Below are 20,196 nucleotides of genomic sequence, written 5' to 3'. Positions count from 1 at the left end.
GCAGCCATCTCCAAAATTAAGGGGACTCTGAGAGCGTCAACGGGGCCCTAAAACGTGTTTTCTGGACGCTACATTTTTTGTGTATTTTCCGAAGGAGCGACAGTGAGTGCAGCGATGGACCAACATCGCCTGATCAGTCAAGGTGTAGTGAACGCGACTGAGTTTTCACTTTTTAACAATCTTCGCTAGGTCTGCTTCTAAAAGAACATAGCACTTACAGACTTATACTGTGAAAGTGCTTTGTTCAAACAGGGTTTCGTGGCGTATCGTTTGATCCCACATATCAGTCGACTCGTGCTGGTTGGCTCATGCATTGGCTTCGTGTTACTTATCTTTGAAATAGCATTGTGAAATACGACTTCAATAATAGCCTCACGACTGCAACGAATCACATACGGGGAAAAACTCAGCGTTTACTTGTGGATTCTTTCGCGCAGCGTGGAGCTCCGGGTTCCCGAAATCACCGGCCGAAATTCGGCCGGCGTGTGCTCGCTCAATCGCGGGACGCTCCCACAGTCGGTGCCGGTCTATCTTCTCGGGGTCTCTCACTCACGATGAGTGTGCGCGCGAAAGGTGCTCCACCCCGTGAGGGGACTCATTTGCATTAATGGCGTTAACGAGATTAGGCTCGGTTGCCCACACTAGAGCCCAAATTATCGCACCCCAAACACCGTCGCACCCCCTTGCACCGACTTCCTTTCGTGCTTCTTTTCACTGCCTCGCTCTCCTCTCTACTTTTGAGGCAAGGGGTTCCGGGCGACAGAAGGGGGGCGGCGGCGCACGCCGTGATTTGGCGTGCATTAAAATTGAAGCGTGCAAAAAGGAGGGCTAACCATTCGCCCTCTTGACCGCCAGCTGCACGCTACACGGAGCGTCTCGTACTGCTGTAACCGAATCAATAGCGCGACGAAGCGGCTAACGAATGTACCGTGCCGCGAACTGGTGCCAGGCGTGCGCCACGGTGCCGTTCCATCGGTGCGTGCTGTTAAGCCATGCCGCGGCCGACCAAAGACTGCGCCGAGGATGTTCGCCAGCAAAAATAAACAGCGTGTTCCCTCGTTGAGCTAGAAATGCAAAAAGTGGCGCCAAGCATCGGGAGGCACATGTGCGCGTTCCTGAACTGATGATCCAGCACCTTCTATATGTCTCGTAATCAGTTCGCTTTCTTTTGTCACACTCGACCGGGAGGAAAAAGCCTTTATGATAGTAGTGCAGTGCAGCTGTCGCCATTTCTCTGGTTTCATTCGTGGGTGTAGGTAATGACCCATGGTGAATGCACAGTGTCATCCATGTGAGGACATATTTTCTTGTTTTTTAAGTTGATTCCGATACGTTGTCAGCTGAATATTTAACCAAACGTTCAAATTTTGCAGTACTTGTTTTCTTCTTTGACGTTGTAACCGAAATGAGATGAGATTTACTTTTTGTGATCAAATGCATGTTGAAAGAAATATGAAATATTCCTAAAGTATACCATTATCTCACTGCCGAAGTTTCCTGGCCACTATTCATCAAGTGGTATAATGGCAAACGTTGCGGCCGTGAGAGATGCGAAAATCCTAGCGGTGTATTTGTACATTTCGTGCGCCTCCTCCTTTCATCAATCTTTAGTGACACCCCAGAAAAACTGGCCTTTTCGGAGTATGATTCGCAGTGAATGGTTCGTGTGTGTGTTTACTCTTACGGCATGGTATTCAACTGTAAATGAAATTTGTTGACTAATACGCGATTTCCTTCAGCGACAGTCTATGAACGTTCCCTGAAGCAACAGTTTCCACCAGTGCCACCACCACCACCGCTCAATGCATCACAGTCAGAGAACCTAAATAGTACAGTGGCTTCGAAAGCGGCGGCTGATGTCGCGCGCGGCCCTAACTTCCACCACTGCGCACCGAAAAGGAGCCGGTGCAGAATTCGCCGCAGTGTACATCATCGTCCACAGAGAATTTCCATAAAGAAAACCGACAAGTCCTTGCTTTGTTGAGGCCTCTCATGATCACGATGCGCACTTTCCTCAATGGAATGACAACTCAATCAGCGTAGTGCGCAAGACAAGTGTTGGATTTTTTAGAGTAAGTTTTTGCAAGCCTTTAGTGAACATCTTTGATTCTAGTCCACTTTTAGATAACTGCAGAGGAACTGGTCTCACACACGTCCTATTTGTGACTGTCGAAGCGTGCGTAGTGAGCACTAACATATTTATATACGCATATCACTTCTTCTCTCTTTCCTTCCTTCCTTCTCTATTTTTTCCTCTCCTTTCTCCTCCATCGTGTAGGGTAGTAAGCCAGGTACAACCCGGTTAACTTTCCTCCCTTTCCTTGGCCTCTCTTTTTTATCTACTAAAAATTCATAAAAACGTGTGTATTTGAAATTTAAGCACTTCATTGCAACGAATAAAGGGAAATTAGACAACCACCCGTTTGTGGCAGGAAGCCACAAGGAAACCCGTACGAATTGCTGAGAAAGAAAAGCCTCTTGTTGCGAAAAATTCCTTGGTCCGGGGATCAAACCTGGAACGAGCACCTCTCCTGGGCAGTCGGTCTACCAATTGAGCTAAACAGGAAGCTAGCACATTGGCAGCACCAGGGCAAATTCATCGACAAATCTAAGCACATTGACACAAGTAAAACAGACGAGTTCTGCGGAGACCCGCAAAGTGGTGGAAGGGTTAGAAGAACCAGCAATTATTTTTTTATGGTGCAAACTTTTTTTAGCCCCAAGGAAATTTTACCCATCAGTTCGTCCGATCCCGGAATGGTAAAGTGGAAAACGCCGCGAAACATTTGTAATCAGAGTTTTTTCTATCTGCAAGGAATATGAAGTCGTATGCTCACATGCGGCAAGCAGAGAGCTTGCGGGTGGTTCTTGTTCGAGCGTGGTGGCTTACTGCGCATGCGTGCACTCCGCGCGCATTCTCCATGGCTCGACATGGTTCACTGGCGGCCGCGATGGCAGCGCCGCTTTTTACCATGCTACTCCTTTTACATCGTAAGCAGCACAATTCCTCCCTGCCTGTCACTCAACCTTATTCTATCTAAGCAGCACAGGATTGAGTGGGGCTGGATAATAATACATATACTCGAATTTTTAATACTGGCACGCATGACAGCATCAAACTAGGCGATCATGTTCAGGAAAGTGATCGACTCCATATTCCGTAGTCCAGCTTCAAGGCTCTGCCGCTAGGCTACTTGACAAGACGGTTTTTGTTAATTTCAAGCATAAGTAAAAATATAAATCCTAGTCACAACGTTAAAAGAATGCAAGTATATGTCTCTATATTTCATGCTCTTTTCCCTTCTACTACGATCCGATCATGCGCTCGGACCAATCGTAGGTCCATTTGACTGTTTCGAAAGATTATGAACTAAGCAGCCACCCTCAAATCTTACCTCTTGGGGTGGAACATCAAAGGTTAGCGTCCTGAGATCAACCTTGGTGTAGTTTTCGATGCAGGGGAGAATGAAAAAGATACCTGCAAGAACGAACCGCCAGTCAGGGTACTTATAGCTTCTGTCAAGCACAAAGATTGTCGCACGCATGAAAATTGTACAAAGAAGAAAACAAGATGCAGCATCTGTGGCTGTCCTAAGCGAAGTAGAAGCATCTGTTTGCGACGGCGCTTCCATTTCTGGAGCCTGGCTTCTTTCTCTTCAAAAAGGGCAGGTGTGTGCCCTAATACCAAGTACCCGCGTCATAACTGCTTGTCATTTCATACATTGCCGTGCACGTTACAGGCTGCGAAGTGACACATGACAAGCGAATGTTTCCTTACCGGGCCCTTTCGATCCCCCTTGCAGGAGTCTTCCCAAACGGAAAATAACAGCGCGTTCGTACTCCTGGACGACCTGTGATTCGAAAAAAGAAAAAAAAAAGAGAAGAAGCATCAACACTATTCACTGCATAGGATGCAGCTATACTTCGTTGAATCACTACACGACGCAACGTTTTACTCGTTTCTGTGACGTGTTTCACGAAAGGAGTTAACGTCGTAAGGGTGTCCTAAGTCACAAAGATATCCAAGTTATCAGAAGCGACGATTTGCGCATAACGTATCTCAAATGTTAATGAAAATCAAAGAATTACCAGTCATGCAATTGCTACAGGTAATTACAATCGATCCGGTACTTGTTACCAATCAACGAAATGTAAAGTAACTTAATGAGCGTCCCGTAAGGGAATATGATTTCATTTCTGGACACTTCAGCGTAAGCTAAGCGGACTGTAAACTTTTCCTTTGTGTTCGAGATACACTAATCAGTTGTAAGCTATCTGACAACCTGTCCTGTCGGGATACTTGCCTAGTGTCACAATTTTCGGCACCGCTTTTAACATAAACCTTAACCAACTGGCCAAGTTTTATATTCTGTTGAGTTCGAATAGTTACGCGCGATGGAGCCTGCAGATGTGTGTGCGCCCCATAGGACGCTAGTTCGCCACATATGGCACATATGCCAAGCAATGTCGTATGCTGAGTGTGCGTGAAATACGACGTTGGCTGTTAAGCAATGTCGTGATGGGCCCAACTTATTCTCATCAAGAAGTTGTGCTTATAGCACTTACTAACAAATTGGTAGGAAAGAAAATAGGAAGCGCAAACCGACCACTCAAAAAATTGCAAATATTACCTTACCTTGATGCAAAAAAGCAATGAGAAGGGAAAGGTGACCACGACAATCACGAACGACAGAGCGGTGAGGATCCAACCACAGAGTCCGAGTCCAGTTTCCGCGGATTCTCCTGAAATAGAGAACACCAGTATATTAGTATCTGTAATGCTTCTCTACGACATACGGTACACATCAGGGTAAAAAAAAAAGTACAAGCACAAACGATCGAACTTTATAGTTATTTCAATGTTCATGATCTCATGGCTGAATATTGTAGCCTGCCCTCGGCATTAAGCCATCATTTGCACGGATTATTAATGAGTGAATAATAGGTGAACCTTAACGCGTGTCACTTGCACGAAAAGGGGGGGAGGGGGCGTATGACCACGTCGAATACATAAGTGTGCGGGCACCTCTCACCGATGATAATAGGTTTACAATAATCCCCCCCCCCCCGGTATGCAAACAAGTGACTTCTACGCCTAAAAGCCAGACGTTGCTATCTCTAAAATCTGTTGCGCTAGGATTATTCATAACAGAAGAATCAAGCTTATCCGTATACTGGACCTATCAGAGGAGATGCACCCCCGGTGGCAAAAATAAATATTGGAACGAAAAGTTTTTGAGAATTAGGCTAGAAATGGTTCCTACTTTTCAATATGCGCTCCTTAAAATCTATTATACGTCCAGGTGTTACTTGCTTGCTATGAAGTTCGCAGCTTTAGTTTAAGCTTCTCCCATATGTTTTCCTTACTTTTTGAAGCAGCGCTTCACTGACAAACTATACATCATTTCTCTGATGATGACTCGCGGGTGCTGCGGCTGCCGTCTTGACAAATAGCTGCATTAAATAAAAATTGAATTGCGTGACTGCATTCACAGCGCTATACTCTTCATTCATTTGAGTACAGTAGCGTGTATACTGTGGTATCACTTAGCTATTTCAGATGATCGCCACGTGTGTCACTCTGCGTAGCTCTTGATCATTGAGAGCACATGACCACTTTGTCTATGAAGTTTACAAGCGAAAACAATGAAGCTGAATTGGTAAACATTAGCCAGCCTGTAATCCCTACTACGTTTCCCTCATCGCGTACTTTGGCGTTGTGGCACACTTGTGCAAGCTCTACCAGGTATGGTGAAACGACATTCAACACTCTTCAATGATCGGTAAGACTTGTATTTGCTCTGTAATGTTTGCTATTGTGGCAGAAAGATGGTGACGTAACTGAAATCTGTGGCGTGTCTTTTTTTGTATTGTGTCGTTTCGCCTTGCTAGCTCACCGGTGTACACGATAAGCTAAACAACTTCGCGTGAACAGAGTCCAACAGGGAGTGCGGCCTGCATAACTGTTTGTCGTGTATTCTTTCTTTTTTTTCTTGTTGTAATGTTGCTCAACTAATGAATCATTAACGACAAGCGAAAATACAATTAAGAAGCTGAAAACATGGACATTCCTTGTGATTTCTACAGATTAGACATTATACTGTCGAGTGTTTACTTCCTCAACTCGTCGCTGCTGTTGAGAAACGGAATAATGAAGATGCGTACTTTACAAGTTTATTAAGCGCAACCGTTGCTGGTCACATGCACTGATGTTAGGTAGTGCTTAGCAATTGACTTGAATCCTCCCTTACGAAGAACGTTAATGGTATAGCCTTATATTAATGTCGGTCTAGAGCTTTCAAACCCACCCAGCTGTTTACTTTTATTTAAGGCTCCAATATGGCTGTTATGCTCCAATGCCAAAATGAGCCCTTTTGAATGGATTACTGTTATAAAAGCGAGCTTCATGCAGCAGACAAGATCCAGGCATGCAATCAACGATAGCTTTGCTGCGGTAGGCGCTCCGTTAACTCAATGGCTTCTCAACGAATGGGGCAGTGCATGGGTGCCCTAAGTATTGCTCGTGATCAAAGGAAACGTACCAGAGCATCCCCACGTACGAGTTTACCTAGCATTACTCGGGATTCCCATCCAATAAACTAGTGAGTTTGGCAGTTGTGAAACCTCGAGAACTTATAAATCACTCTATGAGAGGGCGGCTGCGCGATAGCGACGGCATCTCTATGGGTTTCATATTGCGCTCACCAGGCTTCTCCGCAGCCATATAAGACGCCTATATATCACTGATTGCGGCCCCGTTATTTGTGAAAAGGGGACAGAAACGGGAAATAAGCAAGAACAAAGAGCGCGCATCGGTACAAGATGACCCGAACCGTCCGCGGTGAGCGTAAGGGACGAGATTAAGCAACCAACGGCGGCGTCCGTCCACCGGCGAGATAAGACGGGCTTGCCAGGAGGAGACGGGAAACAAAAGCAGCAGCACCGCAGTGGAGGGATGGCCAAGGAGGTTTGGCCGCACGGGCCAAGTCCTATTCAGCGTGATGAATGTCACAGAAGAGTCGTCGGCGCCGACGGCATTATTGGAGACCGCCGCTCTCCTGTCCTCGGGTGGCGCGCGGCAGCAGGAGAGCTCTCCTGCGGACGCACTTTTACTCGCGCCAAACTAAGCAAGCCACCGCGGCGGTGCATCTCTCGATCTTGCTCGCTTGTGGTATTCGCGCTACACCATTCATCTCGGCTGCTGCGGTGCCCAGCCGCCAATGGTCGGCCGCCTGAAAGGCCGCGCACTCGGACAGACCTCCGATGCGTCATCCTCCCGCCCGGCTGTCATCCCTCCTCCGGCCGCCGCGATGCACGGGCGCACGCGCGCGAGCGGCGCAATATCAGCGTGATATATCAGCGGCCACGAGTGGCCTCAATGGCTGCGCCGTATGAAGACGTCCCAAGAGTGATCGGCCGCGCAACAGGGCCCGGGATTTCGCCTGCTCGTCGCTGTCCCTGTCTGCACGCTCCTGCCGCGTCGTTATGTTTCCGCGGGTTAAATATCGCTCGCATGGCTCTGCGCCCCGTAGTACACGCTGCATCAGTGTGAAACGCCTCCAACGACGCTTGCACGGATTGTATTTGGGTGTTTTCTTTTTCTAACCAAAGCTTCGCAATTCGAGCAATGTCTGCCAACAATTTGGTCACGTCCAACAGAAAGAAATGTCTGTAGCAGAGGAGGTCTATATTTTGTCTATCTTGCACAATCTTCGTAGCGGTCTATAGCGAGCGCCCTTGACATCGTTTTATGATAGAACAAGTTGTTGGGATCTCGAAGTTAAACTCGGAGTAAGAGAAATTGATAGCGTTTGCAGTGCCGCATGAAAAAGTGCTTATGTCTTTGCTTGATTTACTTGACCATAAAGCTGCATTACAAATGTACCTCCGAGGTTCCTGCAATTCTAGTGCACATTTTAGTCTACACCTGCCCGTCAAAATCACTTTGCGTAGAAAGATCGCGTTTTACTTTACCTTTTTGTAATTGGAAAAATGAAGCAGGTGAAAAAAATTTCCGGCAGATCCTACACACTGTGGGAATCGGCCGCCATGGTGGTCTAGTCGCGCTCGGGAGCTGACCCGATGGTCATGGGATCGAATCCCGACGGCGGCGGCAGCATTTTCGATGAAGGCGAAAATGCTGGACGCTCGTGTATATAGGCGCGTGTTTAAACACACCACCTGCTCGAAATTTCCGGAGCCCTTCACTAAGGCGTCTCTCATAATCATATGATAAATCGTGCACGCCATCATTTATTATTATTACATTGTAGGAATCGATTCCAAGCTAAGCAGTCGGCGAATATAGCAGCCTATGCTAGACTTTTCGCTTTGAGTAAAGTATTGTGGGGCGTATTGATATCTCAGGGTCAATTTAGTGATTGAGCACATACCGTGGGCTTCTCAGGTATCGGTAGTAAAGTTAGAGAGGTGCCACTTTTATCGCAACAAAGTGCACGCTAAGGTGCGATGATGTATGTATCATAAGTAGTGGTCGTTGGTGGATTCGAGCAATGCTTGACTACAGCTTTCGGAGTCAAGATTTATTACATTGTCATAAAAGCCAATTGATTGACTGATTGATTGGTATATCGGGTTTAATGTCCCAAAACCACAATATGATTATAAGAGACGGCGTAGTGGAGGGCTCCGGAAAATTAGACCACCTGGGGTTCTTTAGCACCCGCGTGCACCCAAATCTGAGCACACGGGCCTACATCAATTTCTCTGCCATAAAAAATGCAGCCGTCGCCGCTGGGATTCGATCCCGCGACCTGCGGGTCAGCAGCCGAGTACCTTAGCCACTAGACTATAGCGCGGCGGGCCACTATGCTATAAAAGCGGACATTCAACGCTGCAACCGTAAATCACGTTGCCCCGGCTGTCCGTGGTGCTGGCACATGACAGCAGACATAACGCATATACTTTGAGAGTTTTTGAGATAGCTTCCCATTTGGAACGCGCCTAGGCCTAACTACAAGATCAATGTAAACAAATCGGCAACGTAGATGTTTTCGCGTTTGGTACATGGTTCATATTTATTTACTTTTATTATCACAAAAATAAACTTCTAACAATGCTTCGCGCGGTGGCATAGGCAAACATTCTCGTTTTCTTTTCATTTTCACTGTTTAACTTATTAATTATCTAATAGGTGGCGCCACCATCCCACTTGGGGGCACGTAAATCACATAGGCGCTATTTCGCTAAACTATAAGACGCTGCCTACAAGGAACGTTCGCTGCAAGGTAGCGCCATTCCCTTAACCTACGCTATCACGCTAACGCTAAACTATAACTGTCTAGTGTGGACAGCGCGCCGCTGCTTGCCGCGCGATCGCGCCGACGGGCGGGACACCGCCATGGCACACTTCCCACTAGTGTGCGTGTACCTTTCCCGGCTGTCACCGGCGTTGTGAGGGTTAGCGAAGCCAATCGCGTTCGCGAGTCACGATATCAACACCGATGAGGCACGAGCCAGTGAAGCCTAGCGTAAGCGTCGGCAGTGAAAAACTAGCGACACCGATGAGGTATGAGTCACGAACACCGATTGCGTTTGAGAATACAGAAGGCGCGCTGGTAACACTGACGAGACACGAGCCAAGGACGTCGGGTGCAAGCGTCTTCAACGCGTCCCACTTCCCGTGTATTTGCGTTTCAAACAAACGTTTACTCGAGTAAACGCCACACCGGGTTTCGCATTTAACCGTTCGTCCAGCACCCGCGCCCCCGTTTCAACCGGGTAAACGCGGTGCGCACCACTGCTGCTTCGCATCCAATCAGGGTTCCCTGCGGGGAGATGGCCGTTGTTTCTTATTACTGCCCTGTTCTCATACATCGGATGTTTTCGCTGGACCACGATGACAGCCATGAGCTCAGCTTCAAATACCGGAGTGAAATCAGGTAGCCTCACGGCGAATGACCACCCAAGTGACTGGGAGATTATTCCTATACGCCTGCGCTTTCCTCATTCACGGAAGCATCTGTAGATACAATGTTAGGTGTCTGTTTATGTACCAGGAAATCTGCTAACCTGCTTTCTAAGAATTCGTGAAAATTAAATTTAGATTTTGGAGAAAAGATCTCAGTATATTTCATCATGAGAAACTGGTTTGAGATATTAGATGCAATTACCTCTCTGATGTTGATATTTATACTTCCAGTTTTTTAGTGCATAGATTATCTGGGGTGTTTGAAAACGTGGCGAATGAACGAGTAAGAACGAATCTGCGTTATAGACGAAAAAATATTCTGCTCTTATGACTAGCAATTTGCAAAATTTTAGCAATGTTTGTACCGTTAACATAGCAACATGGGCTCCTTTACGCTATCGCTCCGCCGCAGTGGTTTAGTGGCAAAGGTACTCTGCTGCTGACCTGCAGGTTGCAGAATCTGATCCCGGCTGCGGCGGCTGCATTTCAAATGGAGGCGAAAAGGCTTTAGGCCCATGTGCTCAGATTTTGTTGCACATTAAAGAACCCCAGGTGGTCGCAATTTCCGGAGCCTTCCCCTACGGCGCCTCTAAAATCATATGGTGGTTTTGGACTGTTAAACCTCACACATCTATCCCTTACGCTATCACGCTGAGATTCACAGAGTTTATTCTTTCTGCCGCTAGGTTGAGTGCGGTGCGTACTCGTATAGAACAGGCCGTGTTATGTGGGAACGTGCTGCGCATGACTGGTGGAAAGGCTTTTATCACGTTCGTGATGCGGAAACGATGTTGTTAATGCCATGACCTATGAACATACTCATCTCATGCTCTACCATTCTTGGTATACACTAAATAACGGAGACGACCCCGAGAGCGGCACCAGACGGGGACATGGGCGGCTAGATAGATTGATGAATGTCTAGATATAGGTTAAAAGACACTATCAAGTGGTTTTTGTTTATTTGGTCATTTCGTTTATTAGTACCTCAAGGGTCTCGAGAGGCATTATATGAGGGGTGGGCAAAAAACATAATTGAATAAACAAAAAATAAAGCAAAGCAGCACTAACAATAACAGTTTGCTATAAATTATTCATCGCATTTAAAATATTCAGAAGTAAAAGCGGATTTATAATATTGAAGCCGCAAAACTAATTCAGAATTTTCACTGACATAATCATATTCAATTTTTTGCTCTCTTAGCACATAGTCGCCAATTATCATGGAGAACACATTTCCTAATTTATGGTGAGAAAGAAGTTGAATGGAACAAAACAGAAAACAATGCAGACGAGCTTGATATTTCGGAAGAGTTCGTGCTTGCAACCAATAAAGAGCTATGTGTGATTTTTAAGCTTAAAATCGGAATAGCTGGATACCTGCCTTGCTGCGGAAATGTCCAGTTTTTTTTTTTCCAGTGAGACAATCGTGGCCAGATGGCCCAGTTTGTGGATGTACTCTGAAAGCTTATTCAGACCGATAAGAGATCATCTAGAAACCATCACCTATTGCTGGCTGTTGCAAAAGTATAGAGGTCGATAAACATGCATATTTCACAAATTTAGGAAATTGATGTCATAAATGAGAAGCATTTTGCAGGTTATGCAGCATCGCTTAAGGTTCCGCATGGTGTTCCACAAAGTACATCAGTACGTTTGTGAAATACGTGCAGTCACGAGTTAGACGTGAGCGTATATGCAAGGAGCACATGAATATGATGTGACGATCATGTTACAGCGAAGGTATAACTTGTACAGTGGTTTCACCACGCTATAACAAATTTAGGACGAGCCTATTGCAACATTCCACGCTAAAGTATGTGGCCTTGCCGGAATTCAGGGTGAATTACACGAAAAGAAGGATGGCCGAAAATAAGGCAGCGTAACTAGATTAGCAACTAGTATGCAGGCGTAAAGAAGAACGAGCTTGCACTAGACAGCTGCATTTACAGATCAGAAGCCTTCGGCCAGCAGCCCGACATCTGACTACTGTATAACGGAGAGGAGACAATCGTCAATATTATCTGTGCGTGTCCTCACTTCAGTACGCCAAGAACTTTGGAAATACGCTAGATAGACTTTGAAATCGCCCATTGTCAGAAGAAATGGTCGTAGGACACTGGCCGAGATCGTCCTTGGCATGCAAGTCACTGAGAGCGTTGTTGCGCTTTTTGCGAGCAACTGCCCTCAGAAACAGACTCTAAGCAGCGTATCCTATCGTCTATTGTGTTGTTCTTTTTTATTTCAACATCTTTTACTTCTCTTTCCCTTGCACAGGGTAGCCAGCTGGTCTGAGAGCTTGCTAACCTTTCTTTTCTCCCTTTCCTGCACCTTCTCCTTCACCCTGCTGTGAGCATCACTAGGCTGATGATGATGGGCATGAGAGAAGTGGACTGTGAAATAAATATGGCGACAATTACGGACATCATGGTGATGCACAGTGGACATACAAACTCCGATGGTGATGTTAACACTCCTCTGAGTAGCGAGAAAGAAAATTTGCCGGGGTTGAAATGCTTAGACATTCGTTTTAATGCTATAAATTACTTGGCTCGACTGCAACAGCAGCAGCAGGTCCTTTCATTTCTCTCTGCACGTTGCTTTTTGCGCGTACATTCACAACATGCGTGTTTCAACAGGGTCATCAACACCGCATCACAGTAGGCGAAGTCCTAAGCAGCTGAATTACAGTTGGACGGAGGCGCTTTCTTGCCCTATGCGGTTATCAAAAACGCTGACGCCTAAAAAGCCGGTGCCTATAAAGCCGCAACCACTCGTGGTGCAACAGTTCACGCACTGGTTTTTGTTGCTTGAAGCATGTTTGAGAGCGCTAAAGTACAGTAGCGCACGAGCGCAGTCACGCGGTTTCATTTGGTATTTCGAGGGCTTTATTCAAACACTGGAAAAAGTTCCCTTCCCATTACTCCAAGTATTGGATGTGTTGGTGCAGTTGAGTCATTTTCTCGGTTTAGTTCCCCTTTCGTTCACTCCGTCGCGCAGATGTTTATCAATATTTCTGAAGAAGAAAGAAAGGGAGCGTTGTTATCGAGTATGGTCTCAGCGCAAATTTTGGTAAGAACACTTTTGCGCATTCCGCTGCTTAACATTTCGGGAGAAGTCATGAGCAGGTTTACAGCATCAAGCACTGGACCATCTTTCTAGCTGCACGAGGACGGCTTGTGAAACGATGACGTCAGTAGAATGAGCGATTTCTTTTACAATATGCGAATGCTAACTTGCACTATTTCCCCTTTTCGAGGACGCAAAATACGACTGTTAGCCTTTATTCCACAAGACCGAGAATATATGTATATTGCCGCACAAGGGTATAGTGAGAAAACCAAGCAATACCTAACTACCTGTTTGCTTTGTCATAGAGGCTTTAGGCAATGAGGTACGAAACTTTTACCATGAATGAATACGCTTTGTCTGTACGAGTGCGCACGCACTACTTCTTTCATTCGCTTTCGCGTTCCTTGAGCGTTGCGAAGGCTGAAGGCGCTTGCTAGTCAGAAGCAGAAAAATTAGATGCCTGACGGGGCAATTCATTTTGTGCAGATGCAAATAAACGTGCTTTTGTTACTTGCAAGACTGAGTTCGGAGCGCGTTCGACTGAAAGTGAGAGAGAACAACTGTCGAGTTTTGAAAAGGATGCGCATCGAGTAGAGAAACGCTGCTCAAACAAAAAAAAACGTGAAAAGCCAGTACCGCACACAGACAGTTTTGCTATGGAGTTGAAATATGCTAAGTTCTGCACGAGTGTTTTTTTTTTTTTTGAACGAGCATGTAATATGCGATACATAAGCATCTGACTGTTATGCTGGAGTACACGAAAATACACAGGTCGCGATTCGCAGCAACAAATCTCGACACCAGCCCAAAGAAAACATCTTCGGCCTCCCTCCCCATCCACGGACGGGCCTCGAGAGATGCATTGAGCAAATACTATTTCTTATTTCTTCTCCCTTTTTGATATTCCAGGGCTGTTTACGTGATAATCTGCCCTTTAGTTTAGGCCAGGTGGGATTTGAAAAGCGCTTCGCTTCGCGCTGGGTCTCCTGACGTTTCGTTCGCCGGCGTCGAATTTTGATCGTTTTTCGCTTTCTTGCCAAATAAAGGTGGCCAGTTTCGTGGAAAAAAGATTTGGCAACCATTTTTTGTATTTGTTGTCATTCAATACACTCTTTGTTTTTTTTTCGATTTTCCTCGGTGCATACCTGCATTCGTTTCACTCTTGCTTTCTGGGCTGAATGATGTTTTACGACGACGGCCATAAGAGCACGGCAGAGAGGTAGAACTAGGAATGCATGATGGCAACTCCAAATTGCCTGGATCAGAGACGAATGGCAGGTAAAGATGTAGAGCCGTTTTCGGCCGGAGAAAGTGGGATAGATGTTCCGGAAACGCTCGAATAGCTTTGGTTTGATCGCTTAAAAATTTAAGCGCAAGAAGGGGTTGTTAGAGGGCAGTAACCTCAAGAGGAAGGGTTCTTCAGAATTTATAGGCGTTAAGCGATGTCTCCTGCGATCACTCTTTAACCCATCAACTGCGTGGGGGTCGCGAGCACCTAACAGAATATTCTATTTCAGGCAGAAAGTACGTGCACAACGTTATAAAATAAAAGAAAATAGCGCTCCGAAATAAGCAAAGAACTGTGATGTAGTATAGGGAATAAGCAGAGTATTATAATGTTAGAATAAATACAATCTCCGATAAAGTCGGATAACAGAAGAGAACATATATACGAACAACGAGTGTTGTAGACGGTGTGTTTTTGTTGAATTCAGTCCGCCGCCCTGGTGTAGCGATTACTGTGCTCGGCTGCTGAACCGGAGGTTTCAGGTTAGATCTGGCCACGGTGGTCGGATTTTGATGGAGGTAAAATAGTAGAAGCCCATGTAATGTGCGATGTCAGTGGACGTTACAGAACACCTGATGGTCAAGATTGCCGGTGCTCTACATCACGGTGTCCCTATAATCATATCGTAGTATTGGAATGTTAAGCCCAGAATATTAATAAATGCGAAACATTTGTTTGAGTACTGCAAGCACTTTTGGCGCCTGTCTGCGTATCTATCTATCTATCTATCTATCTATCTATCTATCTATCTATCTATCTAGCTACCTACGTCTGGGTGCTCTCGTGATCACATTGTTAACTTGCCGTGAACCAAAATTAGTATAGGAGGGCAAGATGGTTTAACAAATATGACACGCTAGTGAAGACATAAATAATCTCAGTCACAATTCCGTCGCTTACATCGTCAAACACTTGCCGCTAGACAGTGGCACATACCCGCGGACGGATATGTGCCACTGGTATGCGGGTGTGTGTCACAGGTGATTGACACTTAGTATCTACCCAGGAACGACGAAAAACAGCAATGGGCAATTTTAATGCGTGAGCGTTAACAAATCCCTGACATCGGCAAAGTTTACCCGAAGAATGCCAAGAATGTGATGGTCCCAGCAGGAATCGAACCCCAGTATTCTGCGTGGCAATCGATCATTCTACCACAGAGCCACGCCAGTTCTCGGAACTACTCTTCAAATAGACCCTCATGCCAGTAAAACGTGAATTGTGGTTGCAGTGTTGGCTATCCAATTTTATAAGCATTACATATGTGTTATTATGATACAGCCGTCACGTTGAGTTAACTTCTATTGTAGTTCGATGCCATGAACTGAAGCTGGTTTATGTAGCAGTGTCTAGGGCTACCATCCTCGCGAGCACCAGTGCATCATATTTATTTATGGCTTCTGGCGTTTCTAATACTCATGTTTCGGTTGGCATGGTTGCGCAAGTGCAAACAACTGTGGACTATATGTCTGTGCATACAACGCCCGTACATGTATTTAGCATCATCTTATAGCGTGTTACTCAATAAAAAAAAGTTAATTTATGTATGAGTTTCCAGGGCTACCATCCTCGCGAGCATCAGCGCTTCACATCAGCTTATCGCTCTGATATTCCTAATACTCATGCTCCTGTTGGCATCGTTGCACAAGTGCAAACAACTGGTTATATAAGCGTCTGCAACTCTTCAACATGTATCTGTGCGTGAAACATTCATACATATATTTAGCGCATTTCATGACGTGTCACTAAATAAAAAAAAAATTACAACATGGTCACCTTCTTTATACGCATGCGTCAGGTACTCGGCTGCCGATCCGCAGGTTGCGGTATCAAATCTCGGCGGTGGCAGCTGCATATCCAATAGAGGCGAAAATTCCGTAGGCCCGTGAGCTCAGATTTGGGTGCCCGTAAAAAAAAAAACAGGTTGTAGAAATTTCTGGAGCCCTCCCTATGGCGTCTTTTATTATCATATGGTGGTTTTGGGACGTTATACCCCACATATAGATCATCAATCCTCCGCATGCTTTACATAACGTCGATTCCTAAGGTACGTGGGATCTGCTGAATGTTTATTATTATTGTGTTTAATTTGCTGTAGTCATCCAGGTACCCTATTTTACTGCGTCATGAGTAAGGCCTGCTTGCACTGTTTCAAACTTTAATGCCAATTTATTCCTAGCGTATGTTTCTGCCCTGCTGCGCTCATGTCAATATACCACCAAATTCCTAAGCATCATGTGGCCGTATTAACGAAAGGTAGTGACGCTTTGCTTTAAAAAACAAAAGAAGCGACCTAATAGTGTTAAGCGACCACAGCGCTATGTGAAGGCTGACGGCAAATTAAAAACAAAACCAAAATGCACACGGAAAGTGGTGCTTATTTACATGAAAACTGCCTCTCCTCCTTTTTAATAATTATACTCTAGTGCACTTCCATTGCCAATGTGAAATGCACTAACCACCGTTGACTAGCTACAAGACAAACGCAAAAACGTACGCCTTACTTCTCTAGGAAGGAGACAGCTTGTCATTCCATTTCAAGACTTTCCTTTTCCTCGTCTATCACTGTTTTAGCGTAGAAATATTTTCTCAGATTACCTTTGTAAAGTAAGCCCTAAACGTCTCCAGTTCCAACATATTTGCGAATGAATAGACAATGTCCCCCACCACTTCTCATTCCTCCTTTTCAAAAATAATACATTAAACAAATAATACAATCAACAAATAGCATAAGTTGCAGTGGAAGGGTCATGCGAAAGAAACAGCCGAGCTGATGAGCACCGATCGGCTGTTGTTGTTTTGCTAAGTTCTGCAAGCTTTATCGGTCTTTAGTTTTCTGTTTTTTTTTTCTCGCACCATTATCTCTCAAGAAGAGTGCTGCCCTTGCCACACTCCTCGCTGTGCTTGGCCCAAGCTGTTACTCTCAGACTGCTCCAAACAAGAATTTACCCGAGCCCTGCGGTCCTGCACACATTATACACCGGACGGTTCTGAAGCCCGGATTGCCCCTTGTGTGGTGGTTATGCGGACTTCGAGCATGTCCTGTGGGGCTGTGCCTTTGCTGGTCTCCCTTTCCACCGAGAGAAAATGAACAAGCTGATTAAGGCCCAGGACCTCACCTCTGAAATCCTAGCCATCCAGAGGGCCCGCGAAGACTGTCAGGTTTCATCTGACCGTCCCCGAGTGGGCCTAGTCAGATGAAGCTGAGTAAACTTGCGTATGTTGTAGACCTAATAAAGTTTTTTCACTCACTCCTGTGACTTATCTCATTCACTATCTTTATGTGTCTTCATATCTCATTCTTTCTTTCTCTCTCCCTATAATCATTGTCTCATTCATCAGTGCTATGCCTCCCACGCAGGAAAAATCGGCGCACGTGTTCTGTGAGTGAGGTGGAAAATGACGACGACGGTGAAAAAGAGGACGAAGAGAGGACGAAGAGAGGACGTGCTGATTCAATAGAAAGATCATTTCTATTCAAGGTGAACGTACGTCCAGCTTAAGCAGGTCCACTGTTGAAAAAAGACAAAGCAAGTCATATAGACAAGCAGTTATGTTTAAGCAAAACACCGAGTTTTCTAGCTTTTCACATTTATCACTTTCAAGAAACCTACAAAATTAAGGCACGACGCACACGACTGCTAATCGTATAGATTCTATGACTAATGTGGTTGGGTGAATGCACTGTTAATTTACGGCTCCATCACTGCTAATTCACCCTTAGTCACTGAGATCACCATAACTGGTCAACCTGGCAACGAAGGCATACTTTTATATAAATGACAACGACCCCTATTTAAAAATACCTCGAGTTTTACTTGCCAAAATCAGGATGCAATTTTGTGTAGATGCCATACCGGAGAACTGCGGCAATATCGACCTTGTGGAGTTCTTTAACGTTCACTGACATCACAGGCACACGGGCCTCTGGCATTTGGCCTGCATCAACATGCGACCGCCGAAGCCAGAACAGAACTTGGAACCTTCTGGTCATCATCCGAGCACCATCTCCTCCGCGGAGGGCAAGCATACCTTTCGAGACAAATTAAAAGATTGATTGATATGTGGGGTTTAACGTCCCAAAACCACTATATGATTATGAGAGACGCCGTAGTGGAGGGCTCCGGAAATTTCGACCACCTGGGGTTCTTTAACGTGCACCCAAATCTGAGCACACGGGCCTACAACATTTCCGCCTCCATCGGAAATGCAGCCGCCGCAGCCGGGATTTGAACCCGCGCCCTGCGGGTCAGCAGCCGAGTACCTTAGCCACTAGACCACCGCGGCGGGGCGGACAAATTAAAAGATTGTAGAAGTAAAAAGAAGTGTCCAGAGCTTGTTTGTGTCCCTTCTCTTCGTCCCGTGAGTCTGTGCGCTGTTACCGGCCATAATGTAAAAATTACATTGTTTATGGGATAAAAACTCGATAACAGAGAACACTGTAAAAGTACTCTGCGCAAGCTCAGAAGACCGACACCTATGCTGGCTGTCTTGTGATGTTCGCCTACAATCGTTGTTGGGAGCTCAAGTAATTGAATCGATGGAGAAAAAAAAATGTCAGTGATTTTCTTTTTCTCTGCAGAAAAAAACAACGAGAAAAATAGTTGCGCAAATACGAGAAGATGAAAACAGAGGCCCCACTCCCAGATGTACTTGCCGCTGCTAGGAGGCGCTAACGAGCATTTGCGCCGTAAAGACGACACATTGAGTAGAAAAAGCAATACGCCTGAAACTGGAACAGTTCGACCTGGGTTTGCTGTTTGTTTTTTTTCAATAAAATGACCAGAATGAACGTTAGCCAGAGTCCACACCTCTACTCGTAGACGACTTTAAAAAAAAGGATATTCTCCTAACGTAAGAAATAAAAAATAGTATAATAAAGGCAAACATTCGAAGCACGATTGGGGCAAAGCATGGTCCGAGGAGTGAATTCAGAGCATGGTGGAAAAGAGAAGAAAAGAGTGCGGCGGGAGGTGAGGCTCTCGAAGCCTTGGATGAGAGCGCGCGAGTTACAAAGCACCTGGCAGGACAGCGATCCCTGGGAACCCGTTTCCATCATAAACGCGCGGGGCAGCAGCGGCAAAAGGGGCTTCCCATTCTCCTGAGAGGTATTTGCGCCAACACAAATATACGGCGGCCGCTACCGCGTGAACGAGGGGAAACAGCCTCGCCGTCCTCCGACACTGAAGAGGACCGCGAGGAAAAATTCGTTTAAGTCATACGCGAAGTGCAAAGATGGAGCCAAGATACACCACTAAAGGCTTGAAGAGTGCTGCACAAGCGCGCCGGGGCTCAAACGACAACGCCCACATAAGGCACGGAGCAAGAAAAATAAAGAAGGGGTGCGGGGAGATTGTGTGGTGGCGGCTGGCTGCTGCTCCGAAGCAGAGAAGAAGAGATGGCGAGTCTTAAGTTACGATACCGAGGCGCTTCCTAATGTCTCCGGCGAGACGATATCCCGACCTCCTGCCTCTGCACTCGTTCGGTGGGGCAAACGTGTTTTTCTTTGGGGCCCGTCCGCGTTTTGAGTCACGTGGCTCGGCGGAGGCTGTTCTTTTACGTTTCGGAGCCGAGTTTTCGCGTGCGTCAGCCCTGAAATATCGCAGCCGTGAATCAAACCGATGAGGGCGACCTGTTCCAATGAGTTATGCCTGCAAGACACAGAAAAGAGTGGGCCGCTTCGCCCTCCTGCCCCCCCGTGAGCCGGTGGTCTGGTCTACGCTGCCACGCAGCTCGCTTTTTGGGTCTTCCTTTTGCGTGTAGAGACGCCTCTCTTTCTGACCTGCAGCCCCTGTCCTGCTTTTATCTCATATGTCTCCAGCTCAAATTTCGTGAGCGAGACACCAGAGACACTACCTTTTTTTCATTACTTGCATTCATGAAGGTGACAAAACAAAGACATTTG

At 46.0% G+C, this 20,196-nt stretch overlaps 1 protein-coding gene across 1 annotated transcript in view; it reads right to left on the bottom strand.

Moving 5' to 3' along the window:
• LOC119177195 (band 7 protein AGAP004871) overlaps positions 1-20,196 on the bottom strand; it is a 200,850-nt gene that overhangs the window by 52,355 nt on the left and 128,299 nt on the right. Inside the window, exons 3-5 of the mRNA XM_037428603.2 lie at positions 4,637-4,743; positions 3,779-3,851; positions 3,396-3,478 (exon numbers count right to left, since the gene is read on the bottom strand). Of these exons, the coding sequence (XP_037284500.1) occupies positions 3,396-3,478; positions 3,779-3,851; positions 4,637-4,743 (263 nt within the window). The remainder of the gene's footprint in view (positions 1-3,395; positions 3,479-3,778; positions 3,852-4,636; positions 4,744-20,196) is intronic.

This window comes from Rhipicephalus microplus, chromosome X (assembly GCF_043290135.1).
Source record: "Rhipicephalus microplus isolate Deutch F79 chromosome X, USDA_Rmic, whole genome shotgun sequence".
In the NCBI taxonomy this organism is placed as follows: Eukaryota; Metazoa; Arthropoda; class Arachnida; order Ixodida; family Ixodidae; genus Rhipicephalus; species Rhipicephalus microplus.
This window is presented reverse-complemented; position numbering and strand designations above follow the sequence as displayed.